The sequence below is a fragment of the Psittacula echo genome (assembly GCF_963264785.1).
Source record: "Psittacula echo genome assembly, chromosome: 1".
Lineage (NCBI taxonomy): Eukaryota > Metazoa > Chordata > Aves > Psittaciformes > Psittacidae > Psittacula > Psittacula echo.
In genome coordinates this window covers 63073881-63090050 of record NC_137735.1, presented here as the reverse complement: position 1 = coordinate 63090050, position 16170 = coordinate 63073881, and the positions used below count along the sequence as shown (strand labels likewise).

Here is a 16170-nt window from a genome sequence, read left to right as displayed (position 1 = left end):
ATCATGAATCTTTAAATGGGACTTTTTTTTAAAGCACTTGCCTAAACTAACATTGAATTTGGGAGCTGTGTTTCCAGCTCTCCTTACTGGAGGGAAAAATGTTAGTATTTGCAAGTTCAGCAAACCACATAGATGGATAATCATTCAGTAACTTCATCATTTGCAGACTTTTGCATGTCTGATCACAGACTGGGACTGACATTCACCATGGTCGGCAGGCCCTCAGATGCATACAGACATGACAATGCAGGGCTGCTGTACATTGCCCATACTCAGAGAGGCAACTCCTCTTCATAAAGCAACTCCACTCAAGTTCTGGCAGAAGCTCTCACAAGCTGGATGTACTTCACTATAAACGAAGTCTGCCTTCAGGAGGCAGACTGTACATGAAGGCTGTCTAACATGGCTCACTGTATCTGTGTTGAGTAAGACTTGAGTTCACCAGGGCCTCCTTAGAACCATCTCAACTCAGCATCTGTGCACTGTCCTCTGAAACAGGGTCATTCAGGGATTGTTTAGTCAGAGAAATTATCACATCTGCATCAAGCAGCTCGCTTCCCCCGCTATTTTAAGCGGAGCTACTTTTATCCCTGATAGGAACCCACTGCAAAACTTTTGCCTCCTCCAAGTTTCAGGCAAAACACATTCTTCTTTCGAACCCTGAAAGTGGTGTGGAGGGCATAGTGTGGTGGGCTGACTCTGGCTAGACACCAAGTGCCCACTGAATTTGCTCTATCATTCCCCTTCTAGAAAGACAGGAGAGAGAAAATACAACAAAAGGCTCGTGTGTCAAGATAAGGACAGGGAGAGATCATTCACCTATCACCATCATGGGCAAAACAGACTCAACTTTAGAAAATGAGTTACCAATCAAATCAGAGTAGGATAATGAGAAATAAACCCAAATCTTAAAAACACCTTCTCCCACTCTTCCCTTCTTCCTGTGCTCAACTTTTTACTGCCAGTTTTCTCTCCTCTCTTCCAGTGGCACAGGGGCACAGGGGATGGGGGTTGTGGTCAGTTCATCACCCACTGTCTCTACCACTCCTCCCTCCTCATGGGAGGACTCCTCACACTCTTCCCCTGCTCCAGCTTGGGGTCCCTCCCACAGGAGGCCTTTCTTCATGAACTTCTCCAACGTGGGTCCATCCCATGGGCTGCAGTTCCTCATGAACTGCTCCAGTGTGGGTCCCTTCCATGGGGATTATGCCCCTGCATTTCTGGCAAGCTGCCTGCATGACCCTCAGTCTAACAAAACTTGCCTTGAGCTGAAGCGACTGCCCATATACAACAGCCCAGTGAGGCATTTTGCATATGCTCATTAATGGCTTTGTTGTATTCTGTCTTTCCCTCTGAAAACATCTTAAACAACTAATTGTGGATGCCAAAGAGATAATAGATAATCAGATAAGAGACAATTTGAGGACTAAATCAGTTAACTGCAAGAATAATGGTTTGCATACCACATATGCCCGACTAATGAAGTATTTTGCTCTTCATTAACTAAAAGATATTGACATTAAATCATGTATAACACAGGGACCTTTCAAATCTAAGCACAGCAGTAGCTAGGATGCTTTTTCAAGCTTCTACACCACAAATTACTGTAATGTTTAAAGTCCTTGCTTCTTGCTTCGCCAGTCTGGCTCCCACACACACAAGCTCCTCTGGAATTCTCCTTTTGGGGCTTAGGGTTCCTTGCCCTCCCCAAGAAAAAACATTTTAAAACCATACTATGAGCCTCCTGTGTTTAAATAAGGTTCACCTAACTGGCTGAAACCACTGCCAGCTTCTTCATATGTCAGGGAGTTTAACCAGCAAAACACACAATGTTCTTCGAGTAAGGACATGGTGATACCCATTTCATTAGGAAAGGCGGAAGCAATGAACAAGGACATATGGTACGTGGAAAGCAAAAATATTTCAAAGGGCAAGGGTGGGGCGTGAAGACTGAGAAGACAATTTCCAAGGAAGCACAGGCGGTAGAATGAGAGAAGAAACAGAAGCAGGGTGAAAACGCTACTGATTCCATTTGAATACAGAGAAAAAGAACAGGAGGAAATTACAAAGAATAAGAAAGCAATACAGTTAAAAACAAAAGGGGAGGGGGACAGGGGACAGAAACAATAAGACTTGTTTATTTTTGCTTTTCCCAGTCGTACAGCTACAGCCATAGATTTTTCCAGTTCATGTGCACTGCAAGAGCAGAGAAAATCTGCTGGTAACATCCAAGATAAAAATGAGGTGCTTGTCTTTCACTCACATGAGGATAATAGACTGAAGAAACTCCTAGTGCATTGCACGTTCTTCCAGCCACTCGTCTTGCACACTGCCATACACCAGAGTTGGGTTTGTTGCTTCCAAAGCAGGACAGCACCCATCCATCTAGCAGCCTGGACAGCATTTCTGGGCTTTGAGACCTGCTGAGCGGGACTTCACCACTCAGTTCTTCCTACTGCAGCCACAAAGGAGAGCAGGCAGGAGACACCTTGGCCACAGAGAAGCCACAAACAGGTATTGTCTCAGAAGTAAATAAAAAGGGCCATTTTTCACAAAGTAGCTTCTGAGTACATAAGGATTTACAGAGCTGAATCTGTGTACATTCATAACTCTGCCTTCCAGTAACATCACTAGAGTTTGTGAACACAGCATACAGCTTAAGCCCTGTAAGAGAACTAAAACCAAAGTATCCTTTAGACAAGCTGGTCTCATACCTGAGTTTACACACAACTGAACACTACGTGGAAATTCTGCAGGTCTTCAGACTAAGCAAGTTAAAGCAGCCACTACATTACTTCCACCAGTCATTTATAGACCACTATACCTAAATCCTAACTTTATTTCTTCTCATGTTATTTGCAGAAAGGAAACCTCTAAACCCTACCACTGTACCATTAACTATTGTCCTCTACAAGATCTGAAAAGCATGAAGACTGTAGCTCTCTTCATTTGTCTTGTAGGATCAGCTTTTGCTATTCCAGTAAGTCCTCATCACACTATTATTACAGGCACTTAATTTCCCATTCTGTGAATATTCTATGTTATCCCATTGACAGATAATGAATATATTTGTCTATTGTAGAGCCATCCCTTAAACTACAAACTCGGAACCCATGGACAGAAGACTCTAGAAAAGGTACTCCTCTTGTTCTTTAAACATTAAGGGGCAGCCTATATAACGAATCTCAAATATTTAAAACACATTAGCACATATGGAGTGATCGCAAATTTTAGGTTAAAAAAAAATGTAGGGCCTCACCACATGAATGAGTACCAAGCAACTCATGTCTCACGCTTAAATAGTTGGAAACAGAATAGGACAAAATCTAAAGCTCATAACAGAAGTTTCACTAATTTGAAAAAGTTACTTTTAATGAATCCTCACATGTAATCATTACACCCATATTTGTACAAACTATGAGCTCCACTGGCGGTCGAACTCGTGGTTATCACTGCTTCAGTGAACAAGGAGGATGCGATCCTCACTTTATCACACCAAGTGATCAAATGCAGTCTCAAACACATAATTTTATCCACCTTAAGCTTAATTATTCACAACACAGAGCATTGGATACAGCTCATCTTGGAAAAGTACACTGGCTGACAAGCCAGATACACAGCCCTGATGGTAATGAGAGAGATGACTTCAGTAGCCCCATGCCATATATGCATCCTAATGACAGAGCTTTTGCATTCATGGTTGATTCAAATTAAAATTCCTTTTTATTGCACCATTCTAGTGTGCATTTGTGGTTCAGACACAATAGACCTTGACTCCAAGCCAGTGAATGTTTTGGAACAACAATATTCAGAGCATGCTCTGTAGTAAGCAATGCAAAATTTCAACTCCCATGTTCACCTTTTTCTTTAATTATCAATTATATCCCACTCTGGGCAGCTTTCCAGATGCATTGCATGTCAATCCGCATGAGGCTCTGCATTTTAAAAAACAAAACCTCACTTTCCTTAATGAAGTATTCTGCAGAACAAATTAAGATACATACACTAGTGTGCAGCCTACAGCTATCTCCCAGAAACAGCTTATACATCAGACACTTGCGTCAAAATAAAACATTGCAATACTGAGCAAATCATCAGTTCCAATATGCAACATCTATTAAAGGCCAGCTGTCCCCTAACAGTAGCTAATTACAGATAGATTGACTGAAATTTACCATCCTATTAAGACTCAAGTATCTTCACAGGCAATCGAGCTCTTATTATACCCTGGGGACAAAGGTCTAACAAAAACTAGCAGCTGAAAGCCACATCTAGGCACAGCTCTGACTTGAGGCTGTGGCACATAATGAGGCTGCCTGCGGAGACATGAGCCACATCTTCCTCAAACTTCTGCTACAAATACAGACACACATAATAGACAATCTTAATGACTGTTTTGCCATAAAGTTTGTAATTCTATAGAACTGGAAGCCCTTCACAGAAGACTGTTTTTTGCTGAAATTTAAAGACATATAACAGTTGTATGAAGCAGTGCCCCAAACTCATGTAAGCTCATGTAGTAGCAGTTACAAAACACATGTAAAAAACTCAAAAACTGATCTTGAAACTTAATTTTCAAGGGTTTTCACATCAGCTTGACATGCTTGGTAACACACAGATCACTTTCTGTAAGGTCTTCAAGAAACGTGCATTTAATCTGGAAAAGCTCTTCACTGAATTTCTGTTAGATCTGAGCAAACATACAATCTTTCCCTGAAAATTTAGCGTGGGAAATGACAGTGAATACACGTTGCAAACACAAAATTGTAACACACTGAGATGCCACCTTCACCTTAGGAAATAGGATACAACTGATCTGCCAAGGGCCATATTAATGTGTCTAACCCTACAAGTTTTTAAATTTCTGTAATTATTTGTTAGTGTTCGTTTCCAAGCAGTCATGACTCTACTCACGGTAAAGGAGATGCTATTCCAGCAACCTGGGCATTGGGAAGGTCTCATCTTCATAAGTAAGACACCACCCCCCCCACCCCTCCCCAAAGCTTTAATGAATATCAGCATCAGGTGCCATACTGTAGTAAGCAATAAGTAACACTAAATATCCACACGTTATTCAGAAATACATCTGGTATTGCTGCTATTGGAAGTGCCTATACTCACCCAGCAGCTGCTGTAATGCTAACATCAGAAAGGCAATTGCTGCAGCAAGAGCTACGAGTCATTTTAATACCCATTTTTGTCTTGAGCATTTGAACCTTTTTCACTGAAGTTACTAGTTGTGCCATTGGGTTGATAGCATGTAGAAATGAGCTTAGTGAGTTTATGATGCAGTAGTTGCCACCAAATACAATAGTTCCTGATGAATTCAACTAGGAAGTAATTATGTATCAGGCTCAAAGTAGATTAATACATTGATTAATAGTTAAGATGCAGTGCACTCCTCAGGAACTGCTACCATGACACCTTGTGAAAGGTGGTGCCTCCCCCTGATGCTCTTTTCCTATTTATTTGTGAAGAAAGACTAGCATCACATCCTCTTTCTTCGGGGTAACAGACAATACAGCAGCCTGAAAGTGCCTGAAGTTATAACACTAAATTACTACATTAGTAAGCATTTTGAGATCTCACAAGACACCCATATGCATCTATGTTCTATGGGATCTTAAACAGAGTTGCACAGATCCCTCTAGAAACTCCATCAATCAAAGAAGGGACAGATAACCAAATTTGCTGAGAAATGGAAGTGACATCAGCTATGAATTTCATGCTCTGGGCTAGCTTAAAAGGAGCTTTTATAAGGAAAACAAAGTCAGTGTCATGCTTTGCAATACAAGGCAAAAATGAAACTGCACTGACTTAAATAAATTCTACAATTTATTAATTTACTTGGGTTTTTTTATTTGTTTGTTTAAAGGCTGAAGATATTCACCTTGAAGCCTCAAAGGAAGAGATCACAGAGTATGCTGACAATGGTGATTTGCTGTCCAGCCTCAAAAGCCTAAATCCAGAAGTATCGGTACCAGATGCTGAGCATATAGGTGAGCTCCAGACCACTAGAAAACAAGGAAGAACCGGTAGTGAGCATCAAGTGAAAAATGGCCTAAAAAGCATCAATTTCCTTGCAATGCACAAGAAACCAAGTTTGGCTTCCAATAAGCAGGACAGTGACTCTGGAAGCAGCAGCAGACAACAGTCCAGCTCTGAGCATTACCAGTTCAGGAGGCAAGAGAAACACAGCAATATAGCTAAACCACATGTTCTGGGCAATGCAGAAAATCCAGTGGATGTTCTCAGTCTTGATCGTGAGCATAACACATGGAAATACAATAAAAATACTGTTGGCCTATCTGAAAATAACAGTGAAAGTGATGAGGAAGAACACGTGGAAGAGGAGGAGGAGGAATGGGGTGAAGAAACTGATTACAGAGATACAAATTACAAAGGCTACCAAACAAATCGAGGTAGCCAATACAAAATACAGCAAAATGAAAACAGTATGCAATCTGATGAAAGCCTGAAAGATTCCAGTCAACCAACCCAGATAGCCAAGAGACATGGTGAGAAATTTGACCTAGAGGAAGAAGAGAGGAAGAACAGCCAGAAAAAGCCCTATAAAGAAGAAATCCTCTCTCAAAAAACACGCAATGAAGATCAGGATGACAAATGGCAAAGCCAAGAGAAGAAAGACAATATTCAAGTAAACTATCAGAGTGATCACAACACAGTAGTGAAAAGACAAGATATGGAAGACGATAATGTTGATGATGATGGTCATGACAGTGGTGATGTTGATAGTGAGGAATATCTCAGCACTATCTGGAAAGAAGCAGCCTATGAGGAAGAGGAGAGAATCCAGAGTAATGACCAGGAGAGCATCAGTACTGAGCATGAAGGGGAAGAAACCACCCAAGATGACGCTGCAGTTCTTAGAGAGACTGAGGATTACAAAGATGTCAAGATTAAAGACCTTATTCATTCTGAACAAGATGATTATGATCATGAGCCACGTAATTCTGACAGCAACCAGCAACTAGAAGCGACTAGCTCTGTTCAGAGCATGAATTCAATGGAAAGTGAAGATAAGGTAAATTCTCTTTAAAATAAAGTCTGAGTACTACAAGAAGGAGGGGGGAATGACACTGTGAGTCCCAAATTTAAATTTCTGATGATTGAAATGATATTTTGGATAAAACCAGGTGTAATAATTGATATACAGAAGTCTCATCTCTATCTCACTATCCAAGTAGCTCATGCTATGTCACTTCACATGTAACATTCAGATGAATTGTACCAGAAAGGAAGTAAAAGCTCCAGACCAGATGGGCTGTGTAACAAAATATACAGATAAATATGGATACACAGATATAAAACCCGGAACTCAGTCTCAAGCCATCTACAAGAACATGTAGCGACAGGACAAGGGACAATGGCTTTAAACTGAAAGAGAGGAGATTTAGGTTAGATATTAAGAAGAAATTCTTCACTGTGAGGGTGGTGAGGCCCTGGCACAGGGTGCCCAGAGAAGCTGTGGATGCCCCATCCCTGGCAGTGTTCAAGGCCAGGTTGGAAGAGGTTATGAGGAACCCAGTCTAGTGGAAGGTGTCCCTGCCCATGGCAGGTGGCTGGAATTGGATGAGCTTTAAGGTCTCCTCCAACCCAAATCATTCTGTGATTCTATGACTAGGAAAGGCAGGGCTAGAGTTCCTGGAATAATTCCTGTGGCTAGAGCACTTGTGCACAAGATGAATGATGTGGGCTTTGTCCCTTCAAAGAAGGATGCTGCATCCAGATCTCCCATATCCCCATCAGCAACCAGTGGATTATCAAGATCATCTTCAAAAAGAAAGGAATGAGTTTTTCTATTGCTGTTAAATAAGGACCTAAGCTCCTGTTCCTTACTGTCTACCCCTACTTCCCCCACCCCACTTCAAATAACAGAGTACCTTAATACTACCAGAGGCTTCATGCACTTCTCGCACATTTTGCATAGCAACCCCTTTCTGCTGCAAGCAGAGCAAACGTTGCTTCAGTCAGCTTTCTATTTGTTCCTGAAAAAAAATTGTCCAAGTATTTTTTTCTTCCCAGGATTTACCACAACTTCTGCTTATGTCTCTGTGACTGCACAGGTTAAGTCTACAGGCGGTTCCTATGGTGAGATGAAAAGTGCAAGCAACAGGAGTGAGATGGCTTTCCTGGGTAAGCCACAAGCAAAACCATCATGTAACTGCTAACTCTCTGCAGCTGGGGAATCTGCTGGTCTGCATTTCTTTTCTGCCTTTGGCAGCACATGATTTCACATGATTGACCTGTGCATAATCCCGCATCGCAGTTATGTTACAAGAGAATCCCTTCCATACACCCTTGGATTTACTCATTTGTTTGTGAAAATCATTCGTAGACAGTGCGCAAATTTTTGTGTCAGTTATACAGAAGTGAGAATTATTTTGCACTGAAAATATTCAGTTTCAGAACAGTAGCTTGAATTCAGCTTGGAGTGGGCCAAGTGCCAGTACTAGACTCAGCAAGGACAGATAAGATATGTTTCAAAGGAAGCCAAAAGTGAATGTCAGTCCTTATAGAAGAAATTCCTTTTTGTGAGAAATTGGGACTGTTCACAGTCTCACAAACAAAAAAATCCTTATTAAAGTTTGGCTTGCTTTATTCATTACAAGATCAGTTGAATTTTAACAAAATTTATAAAATACCTGACTTCTTGATGAATATTTGGCTGTATTTTGCTTTGACTGTCAGTAGTACCTCACAGAAATGCTTGGCTTCATCCTATTCCTTCTTGCTATGATCCCTAGACCCATGTAGGAACTTCCATTGCAAAAGAGGTAAAGTGTGCCATGTGGACAAACAGGGGAAACCCAGCTGTATTTGCCAAGATCCTGCTGCTTGCCCTTCCACCAAAGACTATGAGCACGTAAGTATTTCATTCAGTGCACAGCATGGGGAAAAAAACCAACTAAAATGTTTAAAAGATAACACATTCCCTTGCTATTATTCAGAATAGTTCTACCCTAAAAAGCATGCAGTGGGTCTGGGTGATTCCAGTAATTGTAAATGTATAAAGTACCCAAACTCACTGATTATAGCTTGAGAATAGTAGGACAACATGTAGCTAATTAGCACCTAAAGTGATTTGCTTCACTTAGTCTCTCAGGGATCATAGATTCCCCTGTCGCTATAAGTTCTATTTATCTATTTGGTATTTTAGAGCATATACAAAACACTAGTAGGTGTCTAGTGCAGTAATTCTGTACTACCTCAGAAAGTATATTACTAACACACAAAAATAAATTCCAAGTGTGTGAAGACTGGGTGTGTAAGTACAGACAACTGATCCTTATGTAGGCATATAACAACTACAGTTTTCAATACTTCTGATCACATGTATTCCCAAGTGCTACCCCATAGGTTAACAATATTTCTATTATTGCAGTGCCTATATGAGTGACCAAAATTTTTCTCAACAGTGGTGGTGGCGGGGTGGGTTTGTTTTTTCACTCCTCCTCTAGGTTTGTGGTACAGATAATAAGACTTATGATGGCACATGTCAACTCTTTGGCACCAAATGTCAACTTGAAGGGACAAAAATGGGACGCCAGCTGCACCTAGACTATCTGGGCTCCTGCAAATGTAAGGCTTGTTTTCCTGTGAAAAATTCACCTAGGTATAAAGAGCCGGCACTCTTAACTACCAGCTAGCCATACCTTACATGCTTTCTTCCTCCACTCTCCCCCTTCTGCATCAGTTATCTGCTAATTAAGACCTTCAAACCTTAAACATGTCTAAAATGTCACCTTTTCTGTAATTAAGGGTATTAAAGACATCTCGCTTTTGCTTAGACTGATTTGTTGACAACCCCGTCTTCCCCCTGCACTGTCTTACATGCTCCCATTGCTATTGCATCTGAAGGTGTTTTTTAATATCTTGACCAGAAAACCAGTGTTTACAGACAGTTAAAAAATTATAATCTCAGGTCCCCAAAAAACCAACAAAACATCCCAAAACTACTTAGATGCCAGACACAGAAACCAGGATCTAAAATCCAGAACTGATTTCCAAGTTGTTCAACTGCTGCATACCCTGGGAGGAAAGTGCACTCTCAGCCATACTATTCCTTTTCTGTCAAGAACTTTGCTTTCACACAACTGACTGATAAGAGTTTCACTGCACATCTCTGCTCAGAAGCTGTACAGATATATAAAAGTTGTGGTATCCGCAACTGGTTAAGCATGTGCTCCGAAGAATTATAGATTTATGACTGAACGCACAGGTTGCTTTCCCAATTTTATGTATTAACAGCTCCACCAGTTTTAAGCTTAACTGGAAGTCTGCTAGTGAGAATCAAATCTAACTTGGCTCAGAAATGCTTGAATGGGGACTTAACAGATCACTTGTTAACAAAAGCTTTCCTGTTTGCCACAGACATCCCACACTGTACTGATTATGAAGTGGATCAGTTCCCCCTCCGGATGCGAGACTGGCTCAAAAACATCCTCATGCAATATTATGAACGGGATCTGGATACTTCTGGATTTCTAACTGAAAAGCAAAGGAATAAGGTCAGCAATCCTTTTCACATGCAGTAACATTGCTGGACTAACAATGTGAAAAAAGGGATTTCACATCTTCTCCCATTTCTATGAGTTCTCCCATTTCCTATGAGCATTCCCTTTCTGGTTAGGGCAATTTAGACTCAATTAGATTAAAAAGTTGCAAAATACATTTATACGTGCCCTCACACGCATTTAAGCTGAGACACATTTCTGCTATGAATGTTCCTTTTGTCCAAGCGCATGAGAACCAATTATATTACTTTGAAGTCAGTGTGTATAGACAAGAGGCAGAAAAGTCAGAATTAGCGCATACCTAGATAAACATTGCTCATTTGAAAAGACACCAAACAGCTCCTGTTCAGGCACAATTCTTTGTGACAGATCTCTTGGAAAGATCAACTAATACGTAGATAAGAATGACCCAATTCATGCAGTCAGTGCCATTTTCCAAAGGACTTGAGGAAACCAAGCAGCCAGAAGATAGATCTAGGTATGGATAGCTAATTAAAATGCAGAATAAGAGGGAACAGCCAGCCAAGAGCTCACATGTGGAGTCCCACGACTTGAAAGGAATTGTGCCATTCAGCTTTTGTTAAGTAACCTGGAAAAGGAAGGTAGGGGACAAAGTCTGCTGACAATGCACAGGTATTCCAAAATAAGGAAGGAAGGAAGGACTTAGACTCACCTGGGAAGAAACTGCTCAAGTATCTCCGGAGACTGGGCAGTCACGCACAAGGATTCAAGACATACAACATGAGTTCAGGGGAGCCTCATGGGATAGGGAATCCCTGTGCTGAACTGACCAAAAGTAGCTCCTCTTCTGTCCTTGAGACATACCTTGTACTTGGCCATCAATACAAAACTACCTGAAAATAGACTCAACAGTTAAGGGTATCATTTGCATTATTTAATCCAGCCACACCATCTACACCATGATATTTAAGGGCTATAAAATTACACAAGTCTGATGTTCAGTTTTAAGAGAAAAGAGCTGCTCTCGACTATCCGAGTAGACCTGCAGCATCATGCTACACTGGCTTAAAATGAAATAAGCACCTATTACACCATTGTGCTTTTTGTTTGTTTGTTTTAAAGAGAATTATTTAAGTCAACTGAATTGACAATAGTTTGGTTTTGAAGATATAGACGTCATAACTGCCTAAAAAGCTGTATGTGTTAGAAATAGTTTAATTTACACCAAGACCTGGGCTGCTCTAAGTCCATAGTAGGAGATGCATGCAGTAGGTCACAGCAGTTTTATACAAAATATGCCTGAGCAACACCAAAGACTACTTATACAGTTACCAAGAGGGACACTGACCTACTCGGAACATCTCATACTAAATGGTACAAACTAGATGATTTCTGAAATGGCTTATTTCATGCCAAAAGCTGAGTTGCTTGCCTCAGGACAGAAGATCAAGAACTGGTAAAATTGGTTTCATCTCCTACCAAACTGAGGCTACTGCCCTGCTTAGCCAAGTCTGACAATTAGACCACAGGAATTTCCCTTCCTTTCTACTTACTACAAAAGCTGACATGGACAGCAACAAAAACTACCTGAGGCAAGCTTTTCATGCTGTGTCTAGTCACAAACACTAAACCCTATTTCCGCTGTGGTATTTTATCAAGTTTCATTTCTCCAAACCACCTCCTTGCTGGACAGCTGTCTTCAGGACAGATTGTCACCCTTAAATAAAAAACCCCGCCAATTTCTCTTTTGTGTTCAGGTCAAAAAGATCTACGAGAATGACAAGCGCCTCACAGCTGGCAACCACACTGTTGAGCTGCTCCTGCACGACTTTGAGAAAAATTATCACATGTATGTGTATCCCGTGCACTGGCAGTTCCATCAGCTTGATCAGCACCCTGCTGACAGGTAAAAAAAGATCTTTGTGGGTTCAGTTCTGATTTGCTGTTTAAGCTCAGGCTGTTTCACTTTTCTAAACCACTCAAAGGATTCTCTATCTGCAGGACCAGTCCCTCAGCTGATAGAAGCCCATATCCCCCTCTTTCTAAGGAGGTATCCATCTAACACAGAACCTCCCTCATTGTCTTTCTGGAGCCATGTCTTAGGTCAGAATCTGGTACCCTCTTGCCTTTCATAATCATCATACATTACACCTTAGGCTCTATAGTGTCTTCATAGCTACTAATGCCCTGATTCTGAAAGAAAACAAGGCTCACAAGATTCTGTTATTACTGAAGCTAAGAGCAACAGGCTAAGTACAAAGGGCAGAGGCCTGTCAGGAAGAATTCACTAGTGAGATACCCATAGTTTTCAAATAATGCTACAGAAGTCTCACAGTTTAAGGAACACATATGGTAAGACAGCACCAGTGTCACAGTTCAGAGGAAGGCTCCAGCTTCTGAGAAAGTGACTCAGATGTCAGGCTTTTAGTCATGTTACTCGCTGCCAGAATTCATGTTTCCAGGCTGCAGACTCCCAGTACCTCATGCTGATCATATCTGCTGTCTTAGAACATAGCTAAGCACTTCTGTAAGCTGATCTCCTGAAGATTAACAGCAAAACTCCACAACTTCTTCTAAAAACAAGTGTTAGCAAACAAATAGCAGTAAAAACATTTTAGTTTATCATCAGGTATTGTAATGGCCTGGGACAGATTCACTATGGAAGCACCACAACGAAATCCACCAGAGCACCTGTGTCAAAGCCACCAGCCATATTCTAGCAGTTTAGATCATCTTTGATGATGATGATGATCTATTAATGAAATACAGCTCTACATACTGCTCTTTCTTTCAGATTATTAACACACTCGGAGCTCGCGCCTTTGAGAGTCTCCCTTGTTCCCATGGAACACTGCATAACCCGTTTCTTCCAAGAGTGTGATGGAGACCGTGATAAACTCATTGCTTTGAAGGAATGGTGCCACTGCTTTGGGATTAAGGAAGGTAAACCTAAAAGAACAGACAGATGAACAGGACAAAATGTTCCTATCGAGACTAGACACGTTTTCAGACCACAACATATGGGATTGTAGCCAGAGGCTCATGGCTGTTGTGCAGAGAGGCAACCGAACAGTAGCAAGACTGCAAAAGGTTCAAGGTTCTGAATTGTTATATAAAGATAGGAAAAAGTCATCTTTTCCATGAGGAAAAATTCAGAAGGTAGTTTGTATTAAATATCAAATAATTCCTGTGTGATGCCTGAACCTATATGTTCAACATATCTATCTCTTAGAAGACTCTATTTTACTCCTTGGTGCCAAAGGAAAGGCAAAGTGAGCGTGTGCTTTTAAATCAGTGATCAAAACATACTGATTGAAAATGCCTTTAAAGACCTCAAGCCAAGCAGGGAAAACAACAGAGATCTCTCACTGATCAAGTAACTATGCTTACCTCTAGATTGCTATATACAACACAAACGCTGTCATCACACAACAGTTGCAGGCTAAACCACCTACTTCACCTATCTATGAGTCGCAACACACACCTAGATGGTGCCCACCAGACTGCACGCATCAGTAGGCTTAGGCAGAGGCAGTGTCAGTTTCTGGATCCCAAATGCACTTACGCATATGTTTGGTTCAGCTCAATCCACATCAAGACTTCTCTAGGAAAGTGAAAAGCTAGATACCACTGTGCTGGTCATGTCTCTAGAACTAGGCAGCAGCTGAACAGAAGCTGGCAAGATAACAATTTGAGATTTACATACCTACATTTAATGTAGTACATTCTTTTGTAATCCACTGTCTTCTGGTCTAACCCTGAGTGACAGCTGAACAATACTGCCAGTCATTCAGCAAGGGTAGCTGGTGACACAGCTAGCAAGGCTAGCTATGTGACAGAAGGCCTTTGGAAAAACATGCAGACTGAAGTAATGTGCTCAAAATCCTACTAGCAACTCGCTGCTTTTAAGTGGAGGCTGATCCCAGTCAGACATGCAGAGCCTTCACTCTTCCCAGAATTTTTCCAGGTCTTCTGATAACAATTTACCAGTCACAAATCACACATGGAAGTAAGCTGTGAGGCGTTAATCATAATATACATGTACTATGCCAACGATTGTTCATCCAAAGAGAGGTTTAGGGTCAGTCATTTGTGAAGAGTGGGGTGGAAGGGATTCTTGTCTTACAAATAGATCAAGGAGACCTAGCACTAGAAACAAAAAAGCACCTATCTAGAAGGGTGTAAATGGATGGCTCCTGGATATAATAGCAGCAAGCATATTTGGATTTTTGTTAGGGATACCATTCCCCTACATGAGCCCTCTGAAACTTTAGTGTATCACTTTCTTGATAGTGATACAGCATAAAAATGTCTCTTTGGCATCAAATGTTAATAAAGTTTTCTTCTTTGTTGCAGAAGACATAAATGAAAATCTCCTGTTCTGAGCCTGGCTGAATAGAATCCAAGTGCTGCACTAAAATCAGTGAAATAGGCGAATTCTGTCTCTGTAATTAACAGCTTCAGAGTTTTCAAGACACAAGTGGCGTAAGGTTCATTGCATTCTTATCTAACACAAGGCAAAAAAGTATTATATTCAGTAACCACAGAAAAAAAATTAACTACTCCAAGTGGTTCATAGATAAATAAGCATTCCCCCATATGTATTCATGATCTCTCTGAACCAATAAACAGTACTGATAGCTAAGCTGTTCATAAACCCCTTCAGTAGAATGTGGATTTAACTGTACACTTAAGAAAGTTAACTTGAAATAGGACTTGTTTCCTTTATTTACTGTATCGTCAGTTTAACATTCTGCATAGAAGCCTCAAATAAAAGTCTACCTAGATACATGGGTTTTGTCAGAACTTTGTCAAAGAAAGGTATCAAGGCAACAGTTCAATGGAAATTTAATTTTAGATTTAAGGCAAGTGAAGAAACTAGAGGGTACATCATATATAACACCAGTCCTTAAATCATAATTCCTAAAATGCATGAACAAAAGCCAGAGCTGTTTCAATACTTCTTCCCACACCTTCTGAAATGCACCAGTAATAGTACCAATGCCACACAGCTGACAAACTGTGTAATAAGCATGAGCATGTTGATGTGTGTCAAGACAGGCAACAGGCTCACCATCACAAGGAACAGAGGATATAAACAGCTTCAACACCTCCTTGTTCTCCTTAGCAGGCACATTCTTCCTGCCTCCCACAGAAACAGCAACTACTGCTACCATTTTTCCTGAGAAAGAAATGCTAACTATCTATTTCACCATCTCCCAACTTCTTCTTTCCTAAAGACAGACACAATTTAGGCATAAAAACCATGACAGGATGAGATTATTCCTGAATCCCATTCTCATTGTGATTTTAAGCCAAGCACTTCACTAAAAGTGCTCTAGGCATGCTCTGCTGGAAGAAAAACCCCCAAATGCTATTCCTACAAAGGAAGGTCAGAAAACACCTTTCACTTGAAGCACATCACCTTTCAATGAAAAGAAAATGGAATTCAGAAATGCTGTTTCAGTAGCTTAAATAGTGGAAATCCGCTTGCCACTTGCTAGTTTGTTCTTAAACCAGCAAGGACTGCTAACCCGTACAGCTCCAGTCTGATGCTCTGGGAGACAATGAATCAAGCTATGATTACTTTCAACACAGGAACTTCTTAAAAGCAAAAGATTATTTCTCTCCAAAAGCAGTTTCACTAACAGCTTCTCCTATAAGCCAGATT

General features: G+C 40.8%; 1 protein-coding gene across 1 annotated transcript; it reads left to right on the top strand.

The window, feature by feature from the left end:
- Nucleotides 1–2926: 2926 nt before the first annotated feature.
- SPARCL1 (SPARC like 1) lies at nucleotides 2927–14884 on the top strand (the record flags this gene model as incomplete). The annotated part of the gene is made up of 9 exons (XM_080638858.1): nucleotides 2927–2980; nucleotides 5876–7045; nucleotides 8088–8157; nucleotides 8769–8887; nucleotides 9483–9603; nucleotides 10396–10532; nucleotides 12257–12405; nucleotides 13294–13442; nucleotides 14856–14884. 9 exons carry the CDS (start codon nucleotides 2927–2929, stop codon nucleotides 14882–14884), a joined length of 1998 nt encoding a protein of 665 aa, XP_080494984.1.
- Between the last annotated feature and the right edge of the window lie 1286 nt (nucleotides 14885–16170).